Source organism: Pelophylax lessonae, assembly GCF_965119305.1.
Source record: "Pelophylax lessonae genome assembly, chromosome: 4".
Lineage (NCBI taxonomy): Eukaryota > Metazoa > Chordata > Amphibia > Anura > Ranidae > Pelophylax > Pelophylax lessonae.
The window spans coordinates 491,101,273-491,126,455 of NC_138771.1; the positions used below are offsets into that span (position 1 = coordinate 491,101,273).

Below are 25,183 nucleotides of genomic sequence, written 5' to 3' on the forward strand. Positions count from 1 at the left end.
CACCTTACTTCCTTCTTCCTCCCCTCGGCGGCCACGGCGATTCGTCACTTCCTGGCTTTTGCAATGATTCCTGGGAGCTGAACGTCATCGCTCCCAGGAATCATTGCGCCTGCACTGGCCCCAACGTCAGTTCCGGGGCGCGCGCGTCATTCCCTTCTAAACAGCTTCTGGGCATGCCCAGAAGCTGTGGAGGGATGACGCGCGCGACCCGGAAGTGACGTCGGGGCCGGTGCAGTGCATCGCGGGACCGAAGAAGACACAGAAGAGGATCGCGCTGGCTTCAAGCTGCCCACACCTGAGATGGCAGCGCTGGACAAGACATTTTCAAGGTAAGTATTTCTCCTGAAAGGTAAGTGCAACCCGGGACAGATCAGAGGCTAGCCATTGTGGAATGTGCTAGCCCTGACTGTCCCGGGGGTATTTTTATAAAAAAATGTATAACCAGGGTGGAACTCCGCTTTAAGTATAGTCTACAGACGGGTATTGTGCCAGCTGATTGGAAAAAAGCCAACGTGGTACCAATATTTAAAAAAGGGCCGAGATATATCCCGGATAACTATAGGCCGGTCAGCCTAACATCAGTAGTCTGCAAGATTTTGGAGGGGATGTTAAGGGACCACATACAAGACTTTAGTAATGAAAACGGTATTATTAGTAGTAATCCGCATGGATTCATGAAAAATCGTTCTTGCCAAACCAATCTATTAACCTTTCTACGATGAAGTGAGCTGCCACCTAGATAAAGGTAAGCCTGTGAATGTGGTGTATCTGGAATTTGCAAAGGCCTTTGACACCGTTCCCCACAAACGCTTACTGTACAAACTAAGGAATGTAGGTATGGACCATAGGGTGAGTACCTGGATAGAGAACTGGCTCCAGGGGAGAGTACAGAGGGTGGTGATTAATGAGGAATACTCGGAGTGGGCGGGTGCGGGAAAGTGGGGTCCCCCAAGGTTCTGTCCTGGGACCAATCCTGTTTATTTATTCATAAATGATCTAGAGGAGGGGATATCGAGTAAAATCTCAGTATTTGCGGATGATACTAAACTAAGCATGCCAATATCTTCTATGCAGGATGTGGAAACCTTACAAGCGGACCTGAAAAAAATAATGGGGTGGGCAACTACATGGCAGATGAGGTTTAATGTTGAAAAATGTAAAGTAATGCACTTGGGCGTCAGAAACACGAAAGCAAGCTACTCACTAGGGGGGAATGAATCTAAGATGGAAAAGGATCTGGGGGTACTAGTGGACAACAGGCTTGGCAGTGGCATGCAATGCCAAGCTGCTGCAAGCAAAGCCAACAGAATACTGGCATGTATAAAAAAGGGGATTCACTCCAGAAATAAAGAGATTATTCTCCCACTCTACAAGACTCTGGTCCGGCCACATCTGGAGTATGCTGTCCAGTTCTGGGCACCGGTCCTCCGGAAGGATGTGCTGGAACTGGAGAGAGTCCAGAGAAGGGCAACAAAAATTATGGGAATGGAGGGCATCGGCTATGAGGAAAGACTACAAGCACTGAACTTATTCACTCTGGAGAAGAGACGATTGAGGGGGGATATTATATCAATGTACAAATACTGTACTGGCGACCCTAGTATAAGGAACAAACTTTTTAGAGAAAGGGAATACAAAAAGACACGTGGCCACTCACTAAAACTAGAGGAAAAACGGTTTAACCTTAAAATACGTAAGGGGTTCTTCACTGTCAGAGCAGTAAGAATGTGGAATTTGCTACCACAGGCAGTCGAGCATCAATAGTTTAAAAAAAACTATTAGATGGGCACCTTAAAGACTACAATATACAGGGGTATACAATGTACGGTTAACAGCAAACACGCACGCACATCATAGGTTGAACTGGATGGACTGATGTATTTTTTCAGCCTCACAAACTATGTAATCTCCAAGCAGGGTAAGTACACAAACGTCCCTATTAATCTCCAAACAGGGTAAGTACACAAACGTACCTATTAATCTCCAAGGTGAGTACACAGGGTGTAATCTCTCAAAGGGCTGGCTGGATGTGCAGGAATACTGTACCAGTAGGTACTGCAGCTTCGACTACATACAGTAAACCGCGCTGAGCAAATCACGGTCAGTAATGTATTAATTATTAAATACAAAGCCTGCTCGGATTGGCAGAGTCAGAGAGAATAACATCATCAGCCCGCCTCTTTGACTCCGCCAATCCGAGCTGGCTTTGTATTTAATAATTAATACATCGCTCACAGAGATTGGCTCAGCGCGGTATACTGTATTTAGCCAAAGCTACGGTACATCGCGGTACAGTATTCCCGCACATCCAACCAGCGCTTTGAGAGATTACACCCTGTGTGCAAACGTGTGGCCTAGGAGATCTCCCTGCACCTGGAAGTGACATCAGGACGAGCCGTTGTGAGCGCCCCGCTGTTCTAGGAAGTTCTGGCATTCATTGGGCACATTCTCCCGAGGCCCAGCCACCGAGGCCATCCTGACTCTGCCATGCCAACAGGGAAATCTTGCAGTGCTGTTCAAAATGTCCAATATATGGCTTGTCATTGTGAGTACATTTCTACATAGCTGCTATTAAACTTCATATGCTACACTTAGATGGTGCTTGTGTTTCCTTCCCATTTGAAACCTGTAAATGCAGTGGAAAAAATTCACAATGTGTGCAGGAACAGGTGCACGGGTCCAAATTCAGGCAGTGTGCATTCAGATCCATGCACTCCTGCATGCATGTAAAATTTTGACATGTGGCTGTGTCTATGCAGTTGCTGCATCTGCATGCACTCCTATAGGCTGCCTGCACGCAGTTCGGGGAGAATGTACGTGCAATAACAAATGCTGCAGGCATGCAGAATGGGCGTCAATGCAAAGCATACCCAGTATCAGATGTATTATTTTATTTTAGGTGCAGCATGCTGTGTAATGTGTAACAACCCCCTCCCAAACAAAAATGCCTTCAGCTGTTTTCCACTCAAAAAGGACAGCATTATCTTTGTTCAGGCATTATCCAGGGTCACTTTCTAATGCCTGGACTGAGATGCTGGCACAGAGATGAAACAATCATGTAAATCCTGATGCCCGTGCAGCTCTTGGCTATGTCCACAAATATCAGACACAAATCAGCCCCTGCTACAGCCTCTTACTTCGATTTGCTACAAAGTAATATTGTTGCAGTCTGATCACTGGGGAGAGGAGAGTAAGGAAAATGGGATTTTTGGCTTAACGTAAAATCAATTTCTCTGATGTTTATTGACGGACACAGCTCCTGATATTCATAACCATTGGGTTATACTGCTCCCTACAGGAGTAGGACACAAGGCATAAAAGAATTCTGGATACACCCATGGGCAGTCCCAGGGAGTATACTCAATCTCTCTGCTATAGCCACTCACTTTTGTTACAAGCAGTGTCAGGAGAATTATAATTCCACAGAGGGATGTGTCCATCAATGAACATCAGAGAAATGGATTTTACGGTAAGTCAAAAATCCAATTTTCTCTTTCGTTCATTGATGGGCACAGCTCCTGATATTCATAACCATTGGGAAATCCCAAAGCAGTATTAAACATGAGGGGTGGGAACAACAAAAAAAATCCCCAAGGCTAAACATTAGCCAACCAGGCGATAGGAGCTCCACCAAACAACTGGAGCCCACCTAAAAAAAAACAACACACCCTCAAAGAGGATCAGGTCCTCTTAAACAGCAGAGTGCAAAACCTTGCGGCCTAAAGAAGCATCCGCAGATGCCAACACATCCACTTAAAAAAAAAAATGTAAACGTTTGCACTGAAGACCATGTGGCCGCCTTGCAAACCTGCGTCACTGACGCCTGATGATGGAAAGTCCAGGTGGCACTAAGCGCCCTAATAGAGTGTGCCCTGACAGGGAAAGGATAAACCTGACCCCTGATGGAATAGGCCTGAACCACTGTCTGTCTGATCCATCTGGAAATGGTCGCAGAGGAGGCGGACAACCCTTTTCGAGGTCCATCCGTGAACTGAAAGGGAGTCTGACTTCCTGAAAGACCCTGTAGCTGCCAAGTACACCCTAATTGCTCTGACCACATCCAAGGCATGCAAGGCAATTTCCTTCGGATGTTTAGACCTGGGACACAGGGAAGGCAACACAATGTCTTCATTCAAATGAAAATCAGACACAACCTTTGGAAGGAGCAACAGACAGGGGCAAAGAATCACCTTCTCCCTGTGAGTCACCAGGTAAGGTAAACGACAGGATAACGCCGCCAGTTCCGACAGCCTGAAGTGTCGGAAGAAGTGATAGCCACTAAAAAGGCCACCTTCTGGGACAGCGTAAGCAGGCGAATCTCCCGAAAATTAAGATCCCAAGGCGGCAACGGAGCCCGCACTGGAAGAATCAAATGTCGGATACCCTGAAGAAAGGTACGCACCAGGGAGTGTGTGTGTGGGCAAAGGTTGTTGGAAGAAGACCGCCAAGGCCGACACCTGGACCTTGATGGTACTCAAGGCCAATTTCTGTTCAACCCCCCGTTGAAGGAAGGTCAAGATCCAAGCCGCAAGGAAGAACCCCCAAGAGACTCACACCACGCAATGTACGTCTTCTACGTACGATGGTAGATCTTCCTAGAGGTAGATTTCCAAGCTTTCAACAGTGTAGGAATCACCAACTCAGATAAACCCCTATCCTTCAGCACCTGGCATTCAACAGCCAAGCTGTTACAGCGACTGTAAAGCAGGATGGAAGATCGGTCCTTGGGACAGCAGATCCTCCCTGAGAGGAAGCTGCCAAGGAACATCGGCGACCAGATCGCCGTACGAAGCCTGGTGAGGCCAGTCTGGAGCCACAAAGATGACCGGAATCCCTTCTGCCTTGATCCTGCGTAGAAGTCTTGGCAGAAGCTTGAGAGGAGGGAAGGTGTAAATCAGAAGATACTAAACTCACGGGGCCACCAGCGTGTCTGTGGCGTCCACCAGAGGATCCTTTGAGCGAGCCACAAACCTCTGCACCTTTCTGTTGAGCCGAGATGCCAACAGATCCACCTTGGGGGTGCCCCACCAGAGACACAGCTGATGAAACACCTCCGGGTTAAAGGGACCACTCCCCGTGGTCCAATGTCTGCTGACTGGGGTAATCTGCCTGTGAATTTTCTACCCCGGGAATGTGTACGGCTGAGAGGACTGTAACAGACCATTCTGCCCACCTTAGAATACCAGCTACCTCCAGAGCCGCAGGATATTGCTTGTGCCCCCTTGGTGATTGAAATAAGCCACGGTCTTGGCACTGTCTGATTGAATGCGCACTGGATAACCCTGAAGACGATCCGTCCAATGATCCAGACACAGTCTGATAGTTCGAGTTCCGAGACATTGATCGGGAGTCTGGACTCTTCCAGCGTCCAGATCCCCTGAGCAGAATGCTTGTCGAGGATGCCTCCCCAGCTGGACAGGCTGGCATCCGTGGTGACCACTTTCCAAAACAAAGAGAGGAAGGAATTTCCCAGCTGAAGTGCAGGAAAACGAAGCCACTATATCAGGGACTCCTTCGTGCCCCGACTAAGCCAGGTCTGATTTTCCAGAGACTGTGAAGTCTTGTCCTATTTTATAAGAATTTCTCTTTGCATGGAACTCATATGGAACTATGCAAACGGAACCGACTCGAAGGTAGACACCATCAGGCCCAGCACCCGCATGCAAGTCTGGAGGGATGACCATTTGTTGGACAGCAGGAGGCGAATTGCAGCCTGCAATTTCTGGAGTTTGTGCAGAGGAAGTAGCACTCTAGCTAAGGTCGAGTCCAGAGTCAGGCCCAGATAGTCCAGCTTTGTGGACGGAACCAGAGCAGACTTCTGAAAATTCAGAATCCAGCCGAACTCCCGCAGAGTTCGAATTGTGATCTCCAGGTTCTCCACCAGAGCAGAGGGAGACTCCGCTCGCAGAAGGAGATCGTCCAAGTGGCCCAGTACCACGATCCCCCGGTTGGCGTAGCAAAGCTAGCACCGGGGCTAACACTTTTGTGAAGACCCGAGGAGCAGATGCGAGACCAAAAGGTAACCCCACAAACTGATAATGCTCCTCTACCACAGCAAAGTGGAGAAAACACTGGTGACTGGCACATATTGGAATGTGAATGTAGGCATCCTTGATATCTATAGAGCCGAGGAAATAACCCTGACGCAGGGATGTCACCACCGTTTGAATGGACTCCATTCTGAACTTCTGTTCCCGCACAAAGCAGTTTAGCGCCTTGAGGTCCAGGATTGAATGCACTTTGCCTTCTTTCCTGGGAACTGTGAACAGGTTTGAGTAAAAACCCTGAAAACTCTCCGAGGTCGGAACCGGGACAATCATCCCTTGAAGGAACAGGTCTTGTACTGCCCCAAACAGGAAGTGTAAGCGGCCTGGGGACAGGTACAAGTTGGAAGGAAAAAACCTTGCCGGGGACAAGAGCGAAACTCAATCTTGTAGCCCCACTTGTTTTGCACCCGGGAAGTCCACCAGCTGGAGTGTACATAGTGCGGGCCACAGCCTCCGCCTTCCGATCAGCCAGATCCTTAAAAGGTCGGGGAGTCTTCAATCAGGATCATGGTTGCCTTGTTTAATCTGAAAACCGGAGGGTCCACCACCGGTGGCACAGTTCACTTCTTAAGAAGGGACTCCTCATAGAGGTCACGCCTAGTAAAGTGCTTAGGAACCCCACGGGGACGCTTTGGTCGTCCCCACTCTTTAGCGCCAATTCTGTCAAATTAGGCAGGGAAAGGAAACACCTTTGCCGCTTTTGATGGCTTGTGAGTGCCAAAGGGCACCTGCGCATCCGTCGCAGCTTCAACTGCATCCTCCATCTTCAAGGTCTCATGCACTGATACAATCAGTGCATCCACCAGCGCCTTTTCGTGCTCGGTCGCAGACGTAGAGGAAACATCCTCACTATCAGAGGATGAGGCGCGTGGTTGCAGACCCAGCAGGGTGACCCACGTCCGCGGCCCATAGCTGGGAGGGGGGGGGGGTATATCCGCTGGGACTGCCCCTTTGGCGTGGTAAAGTTTTTTCCTATATTTACAAACCAGGCGCTCCTGGGATGCTTGTGGGGTGGAGGGATAGAAGTAAGCCTGTGAGGCTCCCCAGCGGTTGTTCTGCTGTTAGCCAACTAATGGCTCAGTAAAGAGATTCGCACCCAGGGCAGCCATAGGAAAAATTCCAGTCCAGAAGTCAAAGCAATAGTCACAAATCTGGCGCTCCTGGGGTGCCTTTAGGGTGGAGGGATAGAAATAAGCCTGTGAGGCTCCCCAGCATTTTTTCTGCTGCTAGCCAACGAGCATAGGAAGGGTGCTGATATGGATAAAAGTACATGAGGAAGGCAGTGCATGTACCACACCGGGATGCAATAGATAAGGAAGTCAGGTGAACATCCAGTATAGAAAGGGTTAACAGTTTATTGGTATTGATAACCGAAAAACAAAGTACATAAAATGCTTACATCCCCCTGGGCTGGAGTGGACAAGGGCACCTGGCAGCAAGCAACACGAGTGCGAAGAGGTCAGTCTCCCAGGACTGCTGATCAGTGTGTGCACTAAGCCGGAAACCAGCCGACGCGAGGATGAAAGGACTCTGCTGTAGTTCCGTAGCGGTGACATCAGCCGGACAGGCGCCACTTGCGGGGAAGTACCAGGAACCAGGGTAGACCACAAGCTATATGGTTGCCATGACTACTTGTTTTGCGCTATGCGCTTTATCAAGTCATTTCATGGATGACTTGAGTTCTTTCATCCTCACGCCGGCTGGTTTCCGGCTTAGTGCAGTCCTGGGAGACTGACCTCCTCGCACTCGTGTTGCTTGCTGCCAGGTGCCCTTGTCCACTCCAGCCCAGGGGGATGTAAGCATTTTATGTACTTTGTTTTTCGGTTATCAATACCAATAATCTGTTAACCCTTTCTATACTGGATGTTCACCTGACTTCCTTATCCATTGCATCCCGGTGTGGTTCATGCGCTGCCTTCCTCATGTACTTTTAAAGTTTTTTCCTGCCTAGTGTCCTACTCCTGCAGGGGGCAGTATAACCCAATGGCCAAGAAGATTCTGGAGCTGTGAACGTCAATGAACGAAAGAGAAAAATAATTTTATTTTTGGTAAAGGAAGAGATTCTTTACAGTGAGAGCAATACAGTTGTGGAATGCCTTACTGTATGAAGTAATAAAAGTGGAATCTTTGATTTTGGTGCTTTTCTTACAGTATCCACTGTACAGCGTCTACAGTTATTATTACTAAATACATGTGAATATTTTGATCCAAGGATTAGAGGTGACTGCCTTTGTGAAAGGATTCTCAGACACACAAACCCAGTGAGACTCCACCAAGAAGTAACTCTCACTTTTAGGTGGAGTGAGCTATTATACCTCCACGAGTAAGCTGTTCATCTTTTCTGCTGTGTCTGTCATTTCAACTTTCTGCGCACATTTTCTACTTTCATTCCCCGAACGCATACAGACAATCTCAGCTTTACTGCGGATTATCTAGAACTTATTTCTCTGTATCTATATTTAGCAGCCTCATCAATAATGTACAGGGGATCTTCTGAGGTCGGGATAAGAGGGAATCACACAAACATGTCAAGTAAATTATTTCTATTTCACATAAAGGAAAACATTTCTCTTAGAAATGCAGGACCCCAGGGCACTTTTCTCTTTCAATTTATCAGAACACGACCGCTAAAATACTCTCTAGTAAAACTAAATCTGATAATCAACCTTCCCTTCAGTCTTGCACAGTTGTATCAGTTGTATATTCTCCTCTCCTGTATTAAAACTGCTTACTTCGATTTCACTGAACACTGTAAGCTTCTCACATTGTGCACCAGAGGATGCAAGAAAGTGAGATAGAGCCCGCCTCATTTCCTGGATGAGGGATGTCCAGCAATGTCTAGTCTTTTCTTTGCCCACCCCATCACCTAGCTTTCACTGTCCTTGCCCAGCCCTTTTATTCAGTGCATTTCAGTTCTTTAATCATGGAGGCTCAGCATCACATGTGGGCGTTACCTAGGGTGGTCTGCATGCAAATACAACCTGCCTAGGAAATGCCCACTCCTCCAGGCTGAAAGGAGGGGAAGTAGGAGGGGAGTAGTAAAAACGTGGCTCAACCAGAAAGTGTAAATGAGGCCTTATTGCATTATTTAGCATTACTGCCAGTTCCATGTCTATTTGTTTCTGCCCATGTGGAAGATTTTCCTACACTTTCTGCCCTCTAGATACAACAGAAAATGAGGGGAAATCTCTACAAAGAAAAAAGAATCCCCCTCAGTTGCCCTCAGAACAAGTGCGCCCATTGGAACATTTCCCCTCCATTCCTGTCATGGTGATTTTTGGATTACCTCCTACTTTCCGTAATGGCAACAGGGTCACAAGGACAAATAGGGTGAATCCTGGGTGAATAGGGGACAAGGACACAGGTGGCAATATAAATTTGAGAGGGGTTCTATCCTTTCCTTTTAAAATCGAAAGAAATAAAAAAGTTTGGGCTATACATACACTATAAAAACAAAACAAAAAAAATTCTGAAATGAAAAAAAAAAAAAAAATGTATATATATATATATATATATATATATATATACACATACACACACACACACGTTTTTTTTAAAATGCACTAACTGAAAAAAAATCAAGGGAGTCCCGGGTACAAAGTGAAATTATTTAGCAAGCATATTTACCCCTACCTAAAGCGGGGGGGGGGGGTTACTTTTGCCCATAAAGTCCCACCCCCCTTTGGTTTGAGGCACCAGCAACCCCCCATATATTTACCCCTACCTATTATTTCAACCCCTTGGATTTTTTTTACTTTTAGGATTATTTATAAAACTGCATAAAAATTATTGCAGAAGGCTAATTCAAACTTTCAGGAAAGGACCTCTGCATATGTTTGATGTTCCTACACTAAATCATTCTCCGTCCAGTAAACATCTGATCTACAGCAACAAGTACTTCCTTCTCTGCACTTCCTACCCTGCAGCATCTATGCCAGTCCTTGAAAGAGATCCTTGTTTCTAAACTTCAGTAAAAAAATCACCGACCCAGGCTGCCATCAGCACGCAAAGACAGTGCAGTGTGCCAGAAGCACAGATGTGAAAAACAAACCAAAGAAACCTTCCAGACCTACTGGGCATTGCTGATGCTAGAGGAAAGGGTATAAAACAGTTCAGCAGGTGGAAAGAGACTTTACTCAGCTAACAAACTTTTCCCTGCAAAACACTTTAGTTTAGAATTAAGGAGAGAAACTCCAGGCAACCTCCCTGAATACAAACAAACCTTTGTAAATCTTAAAATTACTTCTGGTCAAGTGAAGCTTGGACTGAAATTGTATAGTTTTTTTTAAAGTCAGTGTTTATTAGCCACATTTTGGTAATATGGTGTTGATTTGTGGTGTAAGATATGACCATTTATGCAGTATATCTGCACACACACACACACACATTCATATTTGCCAGTCTTTAGAAATAGGCACCCAAGTCCAGACAAGAACAAGCAATGCACTCTGGGAAATATTTTTATTTTTCAAAACCCAACTCAAGGTTACATTTTATTTTTTTAAGCACCCTTACCGCAATGTGTACTTTCAATGCAAAGTTGTCGCCGTTGTCAGCGCGCTGCGCCGTTTTGGGTTTGGCCCTAGATATCTGGGGTGGTTGCGCTTGCTCTATAGACGCCCGATGGCACGGGTTCTTACCAATGGTGCCACCTCTGAGGCGTTTCCGCTGGGCAGGGGGACGAGGCAGGGGTGCCCCCTATCGCCGGGGCTTTTTGCCCTGGCGCTGGAGCCTTTGGCTGTCCTGCTTCGTTCCTCGGGGGAGGTACGCGGTTGGCAAATTGGCCCCTCGAAGAAAAAGTGTCCCTGTATGTAGATGACAATCTTCTGTATTTGGCTGATGCGTCCTCCTCCCTGCGGGCGGCCCTGGCCATTTTTGAAACCTACGGCGGGTTCTCGGGGTTAAGACAATTGGGGTAAGTACGTCCTGTTTCCCCTGGACCCTGACTCAAAGACCCTAGCAACTACCTCCCCTCTCCTGTGGGTTGAGGAATTTAAATATCTGGGTATCTGGGTGTCAGGGTCACTAAAGATCTAGGGGCCCTAATGTCTAATGTCCTCGCTATTCTGGAACGGTTGCGTGTGCATCGGGTTGGCTGGGCTACTCTACCTTTGAATGTACTAGGCCGCATAAATATAATCAAAATGTTTTTTTTGCCAAAATTTCTTTACGTTTTTCGTCACTGCCTGTCGTGGATTCCTGCCGCTTTCTTAAGGGACCTGGAAAGCTGCATTTGTTTGTTTCTGTGGGCTGGTTCACACCCCCGTTTGGCACGCTCTACTTTGCAGCTCCCGATTGCCTCAGGAGGCTTGGCTCTTCCTAATTTTAAATGTTATTTTTTGGGCGGTCATTTTGGTCACCATTCATTGGTGGTTTGCGGGGTCTCGGTCAAATGCGGCGACCTGTCTGGAGGCAGCTTGCCTGGGCTCCTTGCCTGGGCTCGGCAACCTGGCCTACCAGGGCGCAGGTGCGTATCCATTACTCTGGGGTAACCCGTCGCTTCCCCACTCGCGGATGCTTCCTGACCTGCAGGTGTGGGCCCGATGCGGTATTCAGCGCCTGAGAGACGTTATGCCTCTGGGCACGCTTCGTACACTACCGGATCTGAGAGGTTAATTTGCCTTGCCCCGCTGGATAGGTTTCCGTTACCTGTAGCTGCGCTATGCGATTAGAGCTCAGTTCCCGGTCACCCCTGTTCTGCAGACTGACCGCCTGGAGGATGTGTTGGCGCAGGCTGAACTTCCTAAGCCACTTTCAGCCCTCTATGCTACCCTGTTGACAACGAACTCGCCTGCATTAGAGCGTCTTTGGCAACGGTGGTCCCTGGACATACCTGACTTGGATAGGGATGACTGGGAGGACTGTTTGGGGGGTAGCTCCAGACTGGTGATTGCTTCTAGGGACAAGCTCATTCAAACAAAGTTTCTCCATAGGGTTTATTTTTCTCCGCAGAGGCTGCACAGAATGTATCCTGCTAGGCCGGCCACGTGCCCCAAATGTCTCACCGAGGAGGGCTCATACTTCCACATGTTCTGGACGTGCCCACGGGTGGCTGAGTTCTGGGGCGCAGTGTTTACCATCCTGAACACCCGTTTACACCTCTCGGTCACTTGCACCCCAGAGCTGGCGCTCTTGGGCATCTCCGATAAGGTTAGACGCTTTAAATATTCTTGTTTATTGATCTCTCTGCTGCTTTACTATGCTAAGAAGGAAATTGTCCTTCGCTGGGTTTCTCCCCCCCCCCCCCGACGACGACCTCGTGGGAGGCCCTGGTTAATGGGGCCCTCTCGATGTTTAAACTCACCTACATTAAAAGGAATTGCCCCCAAAAATATGAGAAAATTTGGCAACCCTGGCTGGACAATTAGGATCATTACAATTTTTTCTTTTGTATGGCTCTGTTTCTATGCACTGCTTAGTATTATGTATGTTATTATTTCTGTATGCTTTCCAGTTGCTTTTACAGTGTATTCCCCCTAAACGTTTACTGTTTTCTCCCTACACATCTGTTTCCCCCTCTTATGAGATGTTGTGCACTGGCTGCACTTCTATTGTATGCTGTTAATTTCATTCTTGTTATTTCAATCAAGAGCAACCTTGTTTGTAAAAAAAAAAAAAAAAATTTGTAATACATATAAATAAAGGTGAGTTAATTAATAGACACACCTCGTGTGAGCGAGCAGGAGAGAAATCTAAATAAAATAAATATTTGGTAAGATTACCCTTAGGCTTAAAACCAGCACCAATTCTTACACTTGCACAATGTCAGGGATTTTGTAGGATTTGAGTCAGGTTTATGATTAACCAATTATACAAAGCAGGTGGTAATGATCATCAATTTCATATTTATTTTGAAACACAGGCATTAACTGAAACAAGCAGTTGTATAGGAGGCTTACAAGTTGGTGAGGAACAGCCAAACTCTGCTACTCAGGTGAAGGTGTGGAAGACAGTTTCATGTCACAGATCATACACCATGGCAAGAAAGAGCACAGCAACAAGACACTGGGTAGTTATACTGCATCAGTAAGGTCTCTCCCAGGCAAAGATTTCAAAGCAGACTGGGGTATCAAGATGTACTGTTCATACGTCTGCACTGTACATCTTGGAGAAATAACAAGGCTGCCTCAAATCCTTCTGCATTTCATGTAATCCTAGACAGACTCAATGTCGAGATCACAGCTCTGTGGGGGCAAACCGAACCCTTCCAAGAGTCCTTGTTCTTACTTACGCTGAAGGTAGTTATATTGGCTGTATGTTTGGGGTCCCTGTTCGCCTGTGGAATACATTTTCAGCCAATCACACGCCTCCCTTATGGTATGGAATGATAGATAAGTATCTATCTGTATTTCTTGGCATTAAGGACACCATTGATCGAGCAATGTTAAGGACCGTAGGCGCAGTGGTCGGCCAGGGAAACTTAATGCAGAAGATAAAACACACATCATGCTTATTTCCTTTCGACACTGGAAAATGTCCAGCAGTACCATCAGCACAGAACTGGTGGAAACCAGTGGGACCCAGGTGCATCAATCTACTGTCCGGAAAAGTCTGGCCAGAAGTGGTCTTCATGAAAGAATTGTGGGCAAAAAGCCATACTTCTGAGACAAGGCTAAGTGACTCAACTATACACGAAAACATCAGAACTGGGGTGCAGAAAAATGGAGGCAGGTGCTCTGGACTTATGAGTCAAAATTTGAGATATTTGGCTATAGCAGGAAGCAGTTTGTTAGCTGAAGGGCTGGAGAGTGGTACAATTATTAGTGTCTTCAGGCAACAGTGAAACATAGTGGAGGTTCTCCTTGCAAGTTTGGGACTGCATTTCTGCAAATGGAGTAGGAGATTTGGTCAGGATCAATGGTATCCACAATGCTTTAAAGAAGAACAGGAAGAGTCCTGGAAATCATGGTTTGGCCCCCACAGAGCCCTGGTCTCAACATTATTGAGTCTGTGTAGGATTACATGAAGAGACAGAAGGATTTGAGGCAGCCTACCTCCACAGAAGATCTGTGGTTAGTTTTCCAAGATGTTTGGAACCACCTGCCAAATTCTTTCAAAAACTGTGTGCAAGTGTATCTAGAATTGGTGATCACACCAAATATGGATTTTATTTGGATTTCCCTTCTGTTCATTTACTTTCCATTTTGTTAATTGATAAAAAATAAACTAATAGCACTACTTCTATATTCGAAAGCATTCTAAATGTACAGCATTTTTTTTGCACCTGCCTAAAAAATTTGTACAGTAGTGTATATACATTTTACACCTATAGGATAGAGTGTGAAAGACAGAGGAGAGACAGAAATGGATTGGAGAATAAATAAACTGGATACTGTATCTCTTCCTAATCTGAAGACATGATGCTCTCTATCACCCACGCGCTGAGATGTGAAGTCACAGTTTTTATATTGAGATAATTTCTGACACTTTGGCCAATTAGTTGGCTGTAAATAGAGGCAGTAAGCGGGACTAATCCAGCCATATGATGCAGGTTATTCAGGTGACAACACATCAATTTACAGAAGTATATACAGTGTATCTGTAGAATTTCAAGTGTAGGGCCACACACTGTTAGAGTATCCCACGGTATGATTAAGCCCCATTTAGGCAAAATGCGTTAGAAGGGGTGTGTGATGGGAGTAGAATGAACTGAGGTCAGCCTTTGGACTTTTTGTTACTGTGGTTTACTCTTAACAGTGTGTGGCCCCGTGTTACACTTGGAGTTCTACAATTATTAATCGTGCTCTATCAGTGGCTCTACCAGCACCTGGCAGTAGTTACTTGAGTAAGCGGTATCCGAGTGGTGCTTTCCTTTACATGTTGTACAGTCTATCTGTGCAACAGATATACTGTAGTAATGTACAGTAGTAGGAACCTCAGTTCCAGCACCTACAAATAAAAATTAAAAACATATTACAATCACATCTTTTTTTAAGACAGACTAGACTTTATAACCCGACAGAAGTTTCAACCATTGACCACTCCATCCAAAAATGGTGAAAACTTCAGTCTCAGTCATCTGGACTTCTCAAGCAGAGATACTGCCCAGAGCGACTTTGAAAATAAGCAACATGGTCAGAAAACTGCATTTACTATGAGAAAAAAATGAAAACTTTTATTCTGGCATTTATTGTGTCAGCACGCTCACCTCAATTTCCACTGGACGGTTAAAGTTTAGCGATAGTAGTTCCTTGATGGATTCAGTGATGCTCTGAATGCTGGATCCTCTTGACAAAACTGCAAAATAAAAATACAATCAATTTTAAAACATTTTTTTGTTTCTGTTCTACATTTGCCATATCTGCAGACTATTCTAAGCAGATACTAGAATTACATTTTAGCTTATGAAGTACGAAGGTTAATACACTCCTTTTAATATCAAGTGTGGATGATGGTTTTGGCATTGGACATGGCATAATGAAAAAGGGAAGGGGCTTAGCATAAATGGGCAGGACTGTATGTCATTGGGACACTGAAACAAGACTAAAAGATCACCAAATATTTCATTCGTATGGAGTGAAAGTCAAAGCATCAGTAGCTACGCCATTGTGCTGACATCACTGAGATGTTCTATGCACTTTTATAATATGTGTCCCATTGGCAAAGTTTCCTTTTTTCTGTTCTGTAAACAGAACAGGAAGTTACTAAATCATTCCGAAATATGTAAACGTCCTAAACAGTTCTTAACTTTGACCATGCTTACAGCAGCCCACCCTAAAGTATATGTAGTAGTGGTGCACCGAGATGGAAATTACAGTGCCGAAACCGAAAATTCAGGAAGCACTTGGCTGAAACCGAAATGTGAGGTTTTTTAAAAATTTTTTTGAAAACTTTGGATTGCGAGTAACTTAGTCTGCGAGTGTTTTTGCAAGACGAGCAAAATTTTTTTTAAAATGTCTTGCTATACAAGTAGCATCGAGCAGCGCCATCTAAATGTAGTATGATCACAGTTTTAATGTTTAAAAAATGGAATGACACTCACAGTGTTAAAAACAATATCCAGTGTTAAGGAGTCTGGTGCTCATCCACGTAAAGCCACTGGTGTATACGTGGCTAGAGGACCGGGGGCGCTGGTGGCTCCCAGAAATTCTTGGAGAATTCAAAAACACTCCCAGCCAGGTGGGGCGGGCATAGCGCACGTTTGGAGCACCCGAAAATGACAGTTTCCCAGGGTTTTCAAGTTCTCCAGGAAGCGCTGGGAGCCAACAGCGCCCCCGGACCTCTGGCCATGTATACACCAGCGGCTTTGAATGAGCACCAGACTCCATAATGCTGGATATTGTTTTGAACATTGTGAGTCCACTTTTTTTTACATTAAAACTGTGATAATACTACAGTAAACCTAGATGGCGCTGCTCTTTTTGTCACCTGATTAGGACTGCAGGTTAATTTGTTTTATGTTTACAGTACACTTTATACTGTACTTTGAAGTGAAAGTTAATTTATTTTTACACTTTATACTGTATTTTGTATTGCTGTAATCATTTTTATATGAATAAATGGTTGTGGAACGAATCATCTGAGTTTCCATTATGTCTTATGGAGAAATTTGCTTTGATATACGAGTGCTTTGGATTACAAGGACGTTTCAGGAACTAATTAGGCTTGGTTTTACTGTATATATATATTTTTATAAATAACTGTATTATACTCAAATTTTTTAATAATATCATGAATTTAAATTAATATATAATTTATTGTTGGCCATTATCGGCACCTTTTGAAGCAGTGTTAAAAATCGTGCTTGCTGCATTTTTGGTGCATATTTGGTCATTTAAAAAAAACTGCACCAAAAAAAGCACCTTCCGATTAAAATTTATTGAAAACGCAGCAAGAACGCATATAAATGCACCCATGTTGTGTTTTTTATGCATTTTTTGAGTCACATGACCTATGGAAAACCCACTATAAGCGCGGTAAAATCATTGGAAAACCGCAGTAAAATCACGGCAAAATGGCATGCGTTTTCGGCACCTTTGTTTTCTTTCGGCACTTCGCTGAAAACCCTATTTTCAGTTAATTTTTGGCGGATAAAATTTCGGTGCATCAATAATATGTATGTAGACCAGCCACATTCATCGAGAGGACTCTCGCTATCTTTATCAGACAAGCTTCTTCCAATATTTGAAGAAAACGCAGACTATTTCTAGAATCCAAAGGTTCATAGCACCCAGTTGGCTATTTATATCCTCTAGGAACCACAGCAGTAATATCTTCCTGCTGAACTTACCAGCTCAGTTCACACCTGACAAAGTCTCACTGCTCTTGCTGCAGTAGGAATCTTAGGATTTATTAACGTTGCTTCTGTTTCCAGGCATTTTGCTGTTTTGCACAATGCAAGCTAAATGCTGGGACAATCAAACATACATAACTGGCCCCATCCTCCCCAATGTGCTTCACTATAACACTCTGTGAGCATCTCTAGAAGACTAAACGTGCATGGAAATGGAAATGCATAGCAGCATTTTACATGTGACTGACAAGCCATTTTCATGTTTACTTGAATTGCAAGTAAAACTGCAAACAAATTGTGTTTTAAACACATGTAAAAATGGGATTCCTTTTTCTATGTTCATTAGAGCTCTAACGAGCAGGGCCCTCTAGTTCCTCCTGTTTTGAACTGTATTGTAACTGTATTGTCTTCCCTCACATTGTAAAGCGCTGCGCAAACTGTTGGCGCTATATAAAAGCTGTATAATAATAATAATTAAAGGACATAGTCCAGTACTTTAATCTTGACTGCAGGGTTATAGCACCATCTTCTGGAGTAGGGTACTAGTGACAAAAACAAAAGCACAGACTAGCTACGGTCTCTACTGGTGGCCAAACCTCCAACCTGCTTAGTATTATTAGCAAAACAGAGGGGCAGGTGCTGTGTCCTACAAGGAATCCAAAGAAGAGATTTTTTTGCAGTGAGTCCAAAAATATTAAATTTTAATTTAAATTCATTATAGGATGCAGTCAGCACCTGAATCTTGACTGTAGCAATGTTCCAAAGCAGTGACCATGGAGGGGTCTGAACATACACAGTATGAGGCATAATAACCTTGTGGTGCATTGGTTAAGGGCAGAGAGATGGCAGGATGATGTCCTCATTAGTTTAAAAAGAGGACACCACCTTTAGTAGGAAAGCGAGAGCCGCAGGTGAAGAAGTACCTTATCCAAAACAAAAAAGGTTGAGGTCGCACATAAACTTATTAGGTATCAGAGTGCTGAAACACAACTTCAGAAAGGTCCCTGCAGAATGGAATGATTCTTCCTCAAGGTATATTCAGAGAGTTATACTACAGTAGCACTCTTCAAGAGATAGGAAGTCTTTAAATTTGCGTTAGGGCACTAGAGACAGCATTAACACTTTTCAAAATATAGTTTAATAATGAAAAGGTAAACAATAGTGCAAATAAAATATTTACGGGGGGCGTGACCGGAAGCGGACCGAGGTGGACGTCTTTGTGAGGAGCTCCACGCTCACATTCAATCGTCCGCAATCCTCCTTCCCTGCTCAGCCCAACGGCTCATCCGCACCCCATCACGACTCCCCAGACCCTGGGGGACCCACCGGACTAAAAATTTTTTTTGTCGGACCAGGATTTCCGCTCGAGGCCTAACTAGGCCTGAAGCCGGGGACTTTCCTGCGGACCAGACCCGAGGCCTGCCATCCAGCGCTTCAGAGGGGAGGTAGGCACTATTAAAGTACCCACTCACCATCCTGCCCTACGGATCTACCCCCCTCTGCCCTAATCTGCCCCGCTGTGCCTCTGGGACCATCTCCACGGGCGGTCGCGGCCTATCAGTCAGCACCCGGCCGCCATCTTCCCGGCCCCCTCACGCTTGCTGGGCACCCCTGGGTCCCCACCCCCCGGCCAGGACTCCGGACCCCAGACCTCACCTTCACCCTGGGAAGGTCCGAATGACCGTTGGCCCCTCTGAGCAGGACATGTCCGCCTAGTGCTCCGCATCTCTGGGGGCATTACAGCCTCTCCGCAATGAGTCACCGCTGCTAACCTAACCACCTACAGACCCACCGGCTGCCAGGGACCTCTTGGGTCAACCCACGATGGTCTACGGTGGACCGAAGAACAAATTTAAGAATAAATCCATCAGGGACACTCTCCTCAAAACCGCTCCTAAGATGGCGGCGGCGCCATCTACCCGCTCGCCTCACACCAAGCCAGTGGCGCTGCACCCAGACGGTGAGACAGACTATGATTTTGGCCTCACACCTCTAACTTTAAGGGGAGACACACTGCAGCCAGACCTGCTCCAGCAATTTGAGCGGATGCTCACTAGAGCCCTCAAAAACACCTCAGATGCCATTACTGACAAGCTCACCAGGGAAATCAGGGAGGTGGGCCACCGCACTACTCTCTTAGAGCAACGCACTGAGGAACTAGAACTCACAGCAGGCAATCATTCTGAGGACTTGGAAGCCCTTCGAGAGGAAAATTCATCCCTACACTCCCGCTTAGAGGACTTTGAAAACAGGGCCAGAAGATTCAATGTCAGGATCAGAGGTATCCCAGAGTCTGTGGAGGACCTTCAATCCACCATCACTGCCTTATTTCAGGAACTAGCCCCATCAATTCCTATAGAGCGTTTGGAAATGGACAGGATCCATAGATCACTGGCCCCGCGCTCAGATGACGGTCCTCCCAGGGACATCATAGTGAAACTTCACTTTTTTCGCACTAAAGAACAACTTATGGTAGCTGCCCGTAATAGGGATTCCCTAATTTTCCAGGGTCACCGTTACCAACTCTTCCAAGATTTATCCCAAGCTACTCTGGCTAAACGTAAGGCTATGAAGCCACATCTCCTTGTTCTTCAACACCACAAGATTACCTACAGATGGATCTTCCCCTTTGCTGTCCGCTTCTCCTATAAAGGCTCCTCTTACCAATGCAAATCTCCTGAGGATCTTCATGGTACTATTCGTGAACTCCACCTGACACCCCCTGATCACTCTCCTGAAGGCTCCAGGCGACGTGCTGCATCATCCTCTCCACAGAAGACCCAAGCTCACCAGGATCGTGTCTCCCAGCACGGGATCCACAAGAGAGGTCGCTATTCATCACCAGCTCCAGCCCCGGCTCCTGAGGACACCATGGACTGAGGACACCCCACGGTGTTCACCTGCTCTTTGTTACTAGAAAGGTTGTATAGCTGCCCTGCTGATCCCTTTCTTTGATGCCACCATTTTTGGTATCCTCCTGGAACCGTAACTATATTGTTTTATATTGCTTTTTATATGTATACATATGTGTTTTTTTTTTGTTTTTTTTGTCTTTTTGGGTACCCTCCAGGACATACCACTACTGTAGGTGAGACTGGTGGCAGAGTTTCTCTAAATTGGACTTTTTCTAAAAATTTTTAGCTCGCTCTGCCATCACCCTCACTTGAGTGCTATATTTTGACTTGGGTCCTGACCCGAGTGAGAGCTATACATTATACACTTTCAGGTACTCCTACTGGTTGTCTGCTGCCCCCCTATTTATGCTCATACCAGGCACTTATGGCGGATCATTTTGTTGTTCCTTCTTGCACCATGAACGGTGCTGTGGCCTTCCTGGGTTGCTCCACCACTGCAAACGCTTACGGGATGAACGGGCGCTTCCATTGGCCTGTTCTCCTGACTCCGCCGTCATACTGCCTGTTCTGAGCATCCTGGTTCGCATTTCCCAGTGGGAGTCCCCACGTCCCCTTCCCCCTTTTTTTTTTCTCATTGTTGGGTCCACCATATTGACCTGATTTGTTTTACTGTTTGTGCTCTGATATGTTATTGACTCGTTACCTCCACTTGCGTTATGCTTGTTACTAGGCTGTCCCTACCCCAGAGACTGCTCACTGCACCCCACTTGTAGTCCTTCAGTACCAGACCTTTTTGGACTGGTATCTCTTGGACGAGTTGACTCCTCCTGGCGGGAAGTTTACTTCCTTCCAGAGGATCCTTTTCTCCTTTTTTCCTTCCTTCCCCTTCCATTCTTGAGTTCCCCCCCCCCCCCCCCATTTCCCTTCCTCCCCCTTTCCCGCCCTCTTGCTCCTGCTCCTCCTGTCTCCCATCCCCATCCGGAGAGAGTCCCCCGCCCGCCGTTCCTGCCTCCTATCCCTGCCACGCTACTTTTGCGCTCCATTATGTCCACCTTAAACGTTCTTACTCTTAACGTACAAGGCCTAAATTCCCCCTCCAAACGTGTGAAGGCATTCCGATCATTCTCTTCGCTATCGGTTCATGTGGCTTGCCTTCAGGAAACGCACTTTTCCACTCACTCGACTCCCAAATACTTTGGTCACCAATACCCACAAGTCTACACTGCCTCTGCTCCCACGAAGCAACGGGGTGTGCTGATAGCTTTTCACAGAACTACCCCATTTACTCTACTGCTAGGACGGCTTCTTGACTCGGATGCCACTATAGTTTCATACTATGCTCCTAATAAGAAACCCCAGGCCTTCCCTTCCCTTGGCAGATCAATGACGGTATGCTGGCTAACCCGACCCACCGTCTCGAATTGGAGCACGCAATTTCTGACTATCTGTCCACCAACACTCATCCGGACACGTCCCCACTCATGTTGTGGGAAGCCCACAAACCAGTTATACGGGGGGTTTGCATTAGCCGAGCCTCTCACCTCCGTAAGGAACGTCGCCTCTTACTACAAAATTTAGAAGCTGCCTTCTATAAGGCCTCCGCAGACTTCCAAGCCACCCCCTCGCCCTCCAGGAAACAAGCCCTTGATAAAGCTCGACTTGAGCTGGATCTTCTCCTTTCGGAATCGGCGGAACAAATACTCCGAAAGTCGAAACATACTTTATATATGAAAGCTAGCAAACCTGATACCTTCCTTGCCTTGACGCTTCGCAAAGCCGAGTATACTCCCAAACCTATACGCCTTAAGCAGGCTAAGGACACATACACCTGTAATCCCCTTAAAATTCTCCGCACCTTCCGTGATAAACTCTCCACGCTCTATAAGGACCCCTCCACATTTGACCGCACTCACTTAAGACGCCCTCCTGTCTTCTGTCCACCTCCCTGCACTGTCCGCCTCCCACAGGGAGAATCTTGATAAACCCATAACTGCTGAGGAACTCTTACAGGCAATTAAGACTTTGAAACCACGTAAGCGTCCGGGCCCTGACGGCTTTTCTGCTACATACTATAAACGCTTTGCCTCTGTTCTTATCCCCCCTTTGGTTGGGGCACTTAATTCCCTGCTGGACGGTCACTCCTTTCACACGGATTCGCTCATGGCTGCCATTTCCATGATTCCCAAACCCAATTCAGATGACACCTCCTGGTCCAACTATAGACCCATCTCTATACTCAACATTGACATTAAACTGCTCGCCAAAGTCCTGTCCTCTCGCCTCAATGTGGTCATAGGCACTTTGGTCCATGCTGACCAGACGGGTTTCATCCCATCCCACCAGGCTGGCGATAATATTCGTCGGGCCACCCTGCTGGCACACATTGCCAGGAAACGCCGAATTCCCTCTTGCTTTCTCTCCCTAGACATTAGCAAGGCATTCGATTCTCTGTCTTGGCCATACCTCACCTCCATCCTTGATCGCTGGGGTTTCGGCTCCCACTTCCTGCAATGGGTGAATGCCCTCTACAAGAACCCTAGAGCGTACGTCTATTATTCAGGCTACAGGTCGGACCCCTTCCCCATAGAGCGCGGCACGAGACAGGGTTGTCCCCTTTCCCCCCTACTATTTGCCTTGGCCATTGAGCCCCTTGCGATCCTCATACGATCCAACCCGAATATTCGTGAAATTGAACTGGGGGGTCACCACCATAAACTCTGCCTTTTTGCGGACGATGTCCTGCTTTTTCTTACTGCCCCACTCACGGCTGCCCCTAATCTCCTTGATACCTTAACTAAATTTGGATCACTCTCGGGCCTTGTTGTCAACCCACGGAAATCTCTAGCTCTCAATGTATCCCTCTCAGCCGAAGTCCTTAACCACCTCAAGTCTTCCCTCCCGTTCCCTTGGGCCAACTCCTACATTCCCTACTTGGGCGTCAAGTTCACAGCTGACCCTCTTGAGCTCTTTTCTGCAAATTACCCTCCCATGCTATCAACGCTTACATCGCTTATGAACAAATGGTCCTCCCTACCTCTTTCCTGGATGGGGAGAATTACGGTCCTCAAAATGTCAATCTTACCCAAGATCTTATACCTGTTTCGGGTTCTCCCGATTGGGGTACCAGCTTACTTCTTACGCATTTTACAGAAACGGGCTCTGGAATACATTTGGGGTAACGCCAAACCCCGCTTACCCCGACCGACGCTGTATCGACCACGTATCCGAGGCGGGCTTGGGGTGCCACAGTTCTCCAAATACTACTATGCAGCACAGTTGGCTCAGTTCCCTAAGTGTCATGCAACAAAGGAAGTCCCATTGTGGGTCTCCATAGAAGCAATGGACTGTGATCCTCTCTCTGTGGCTAACCTCCTCTGGCTCCCACCCTCGCAACGGAGATGTGTTACCAATCCTATCACCAAGCACAGCCTAACCCTTAGGGATAGACTTAAACGTCGTTTTCACCTTCAGTCCCCCCATAATCCCCTACTTTCTTTTCTCCGCAACCCCTCGTTCTACCCAGCCTGGTCCTCCCGGACTTCTTTCTCCGAGTGGACTAGGGTTGGCTTGATACGTGCTTACCAGTTCTTCACTCCCCGGGCTTTTCAAACCTTCCCAGCCTTGCGTGAGGCCCACAACCTCCCTCCTGGCGAAATGTTTCGCTACTTGCAACTGAAACACTTTTTTAGCCAGAACACACCGGCACGCGATAGCTCCCATGCGTTCTCCACCTTTGAACGGGCTTGCAAAACAGACCCGCATAGGCGGGGGCTCATCTCTGATCTCTATGCCCAACTTCTATCGGTTCAAGAGACCACCCCCCCCCGGCATATGCTTCCAAATGGGAAAGGGACCTACACCTCTCCTTGGAAGACTCTGACTGGATACAAATTTGGCAAGCCACTAAATCGGCTTCCCCAAATATTGTAGCCCTGGAGACAAATTACAAGGTCCTTACCAGATGGTACTTGGTCCCAGCCAGAGTCTCCAAATATGTGCCACAGTACTCACCTCGTTGCTTTCGTGGTTGCGAGTTCCTAGGTACCCATGCACACATTTGGTGGGAATGCCCCACGGTCCGTACCTTTTGGTCCGAAGTCTATCGGGTTTTATCTACAATCTTCCACACACCCCTTACCCCCGATCCTGCTTCTGCGCTCCTGAACTGCAAGCCACCTGACCTCACACGTCGCCAGTTTAAACTTTTCCTGTATGTCACCACGGCTGCCAAACAGACCATAGCGAAGGCCTGGAAAACTTCCTCCCTATGTTTCCTTACCATGAAAAATAGAGTCACTCAAGCTATGATCCACGCTAAAACTGAAGCTATCCTGCTGGATAAACTCATACCTTACGAAAAGCTTTGGAAACCGTGGATTGACAACTGCCTTCCGATAGGCTTTGATGAATCCCTTGTACTAGCTTGACCTGTGGTCACCGATTCCCTATTGGTATTGTCGCTCTGAACCACATCAGTGGCCCGGGACTCCCTCCGTGCACCTTTCCTCCTCCACATAACCCCCCCCCCACTGTTTTGCCCTTCCTCCCCCCCCCTATCCTTCTTGCCCCTCTTACTCCCTTCTTTTTCTCCCCCCCCTTATTGCCTCGAGTTGGCCGCTACCTAATTTGTTTCCCTGTTGTGGCTGGACCACCAACTTTTGCTGCACTACGGCCTCCTTTTTTGCCCTACCCCCAGCCGCCCTTATGCACTGTGTTTATCCTTTGTACTTGTATACCGGGGCGCCCAGCTAGCCCCTTTCCTATTCCTAAACCTGACTGTTATGCTACTACTTGCTGTTCATGATGTCATTTTGACGTGTATTCATCTGGTATTACCTACGTGTATTACCTACTGGTATTGTTTTGTACTACATTCCTTCTGCCTTAATAAAAACCGTTTGAACAGAAAATATTTACAAAAAAAAAAAAATATATCAAAGAAACCGAGGGGTGTAGACAGAGGCCATCTGACCAATTAAGCAGCTGGGGCGTGGCCCTGAGATGTCACTGTGTTTGACTATATCCCAGGTACAGTTTTCTTTAAGTAT

General features: G+C 46.6%; 1 protein-coding gene across 2 annotated transcripts in view; it reads right to left on the reverse strand.

Moving 5' to 3' along the window:
- The window catches only part of KIAA1549, a 186,685-nt gene that overhangs the window by 61,261 nt on the left and 100,241 nt on the right, over positions 1-25,183 (reverse strand). For both annotated transcript variants that reach the window (XM_082255251.1, XM_082255250.1), the window contains exon 3: positions 15,196-15,284. In XM_082255251.1, coding sequence (XP_082111377.1) covers positions 15,196-15,284 — 89 coding nt within the window. The remainder of the gene's footprint in view (positions 1-15,195; positions 15,285-25,183) is intronic.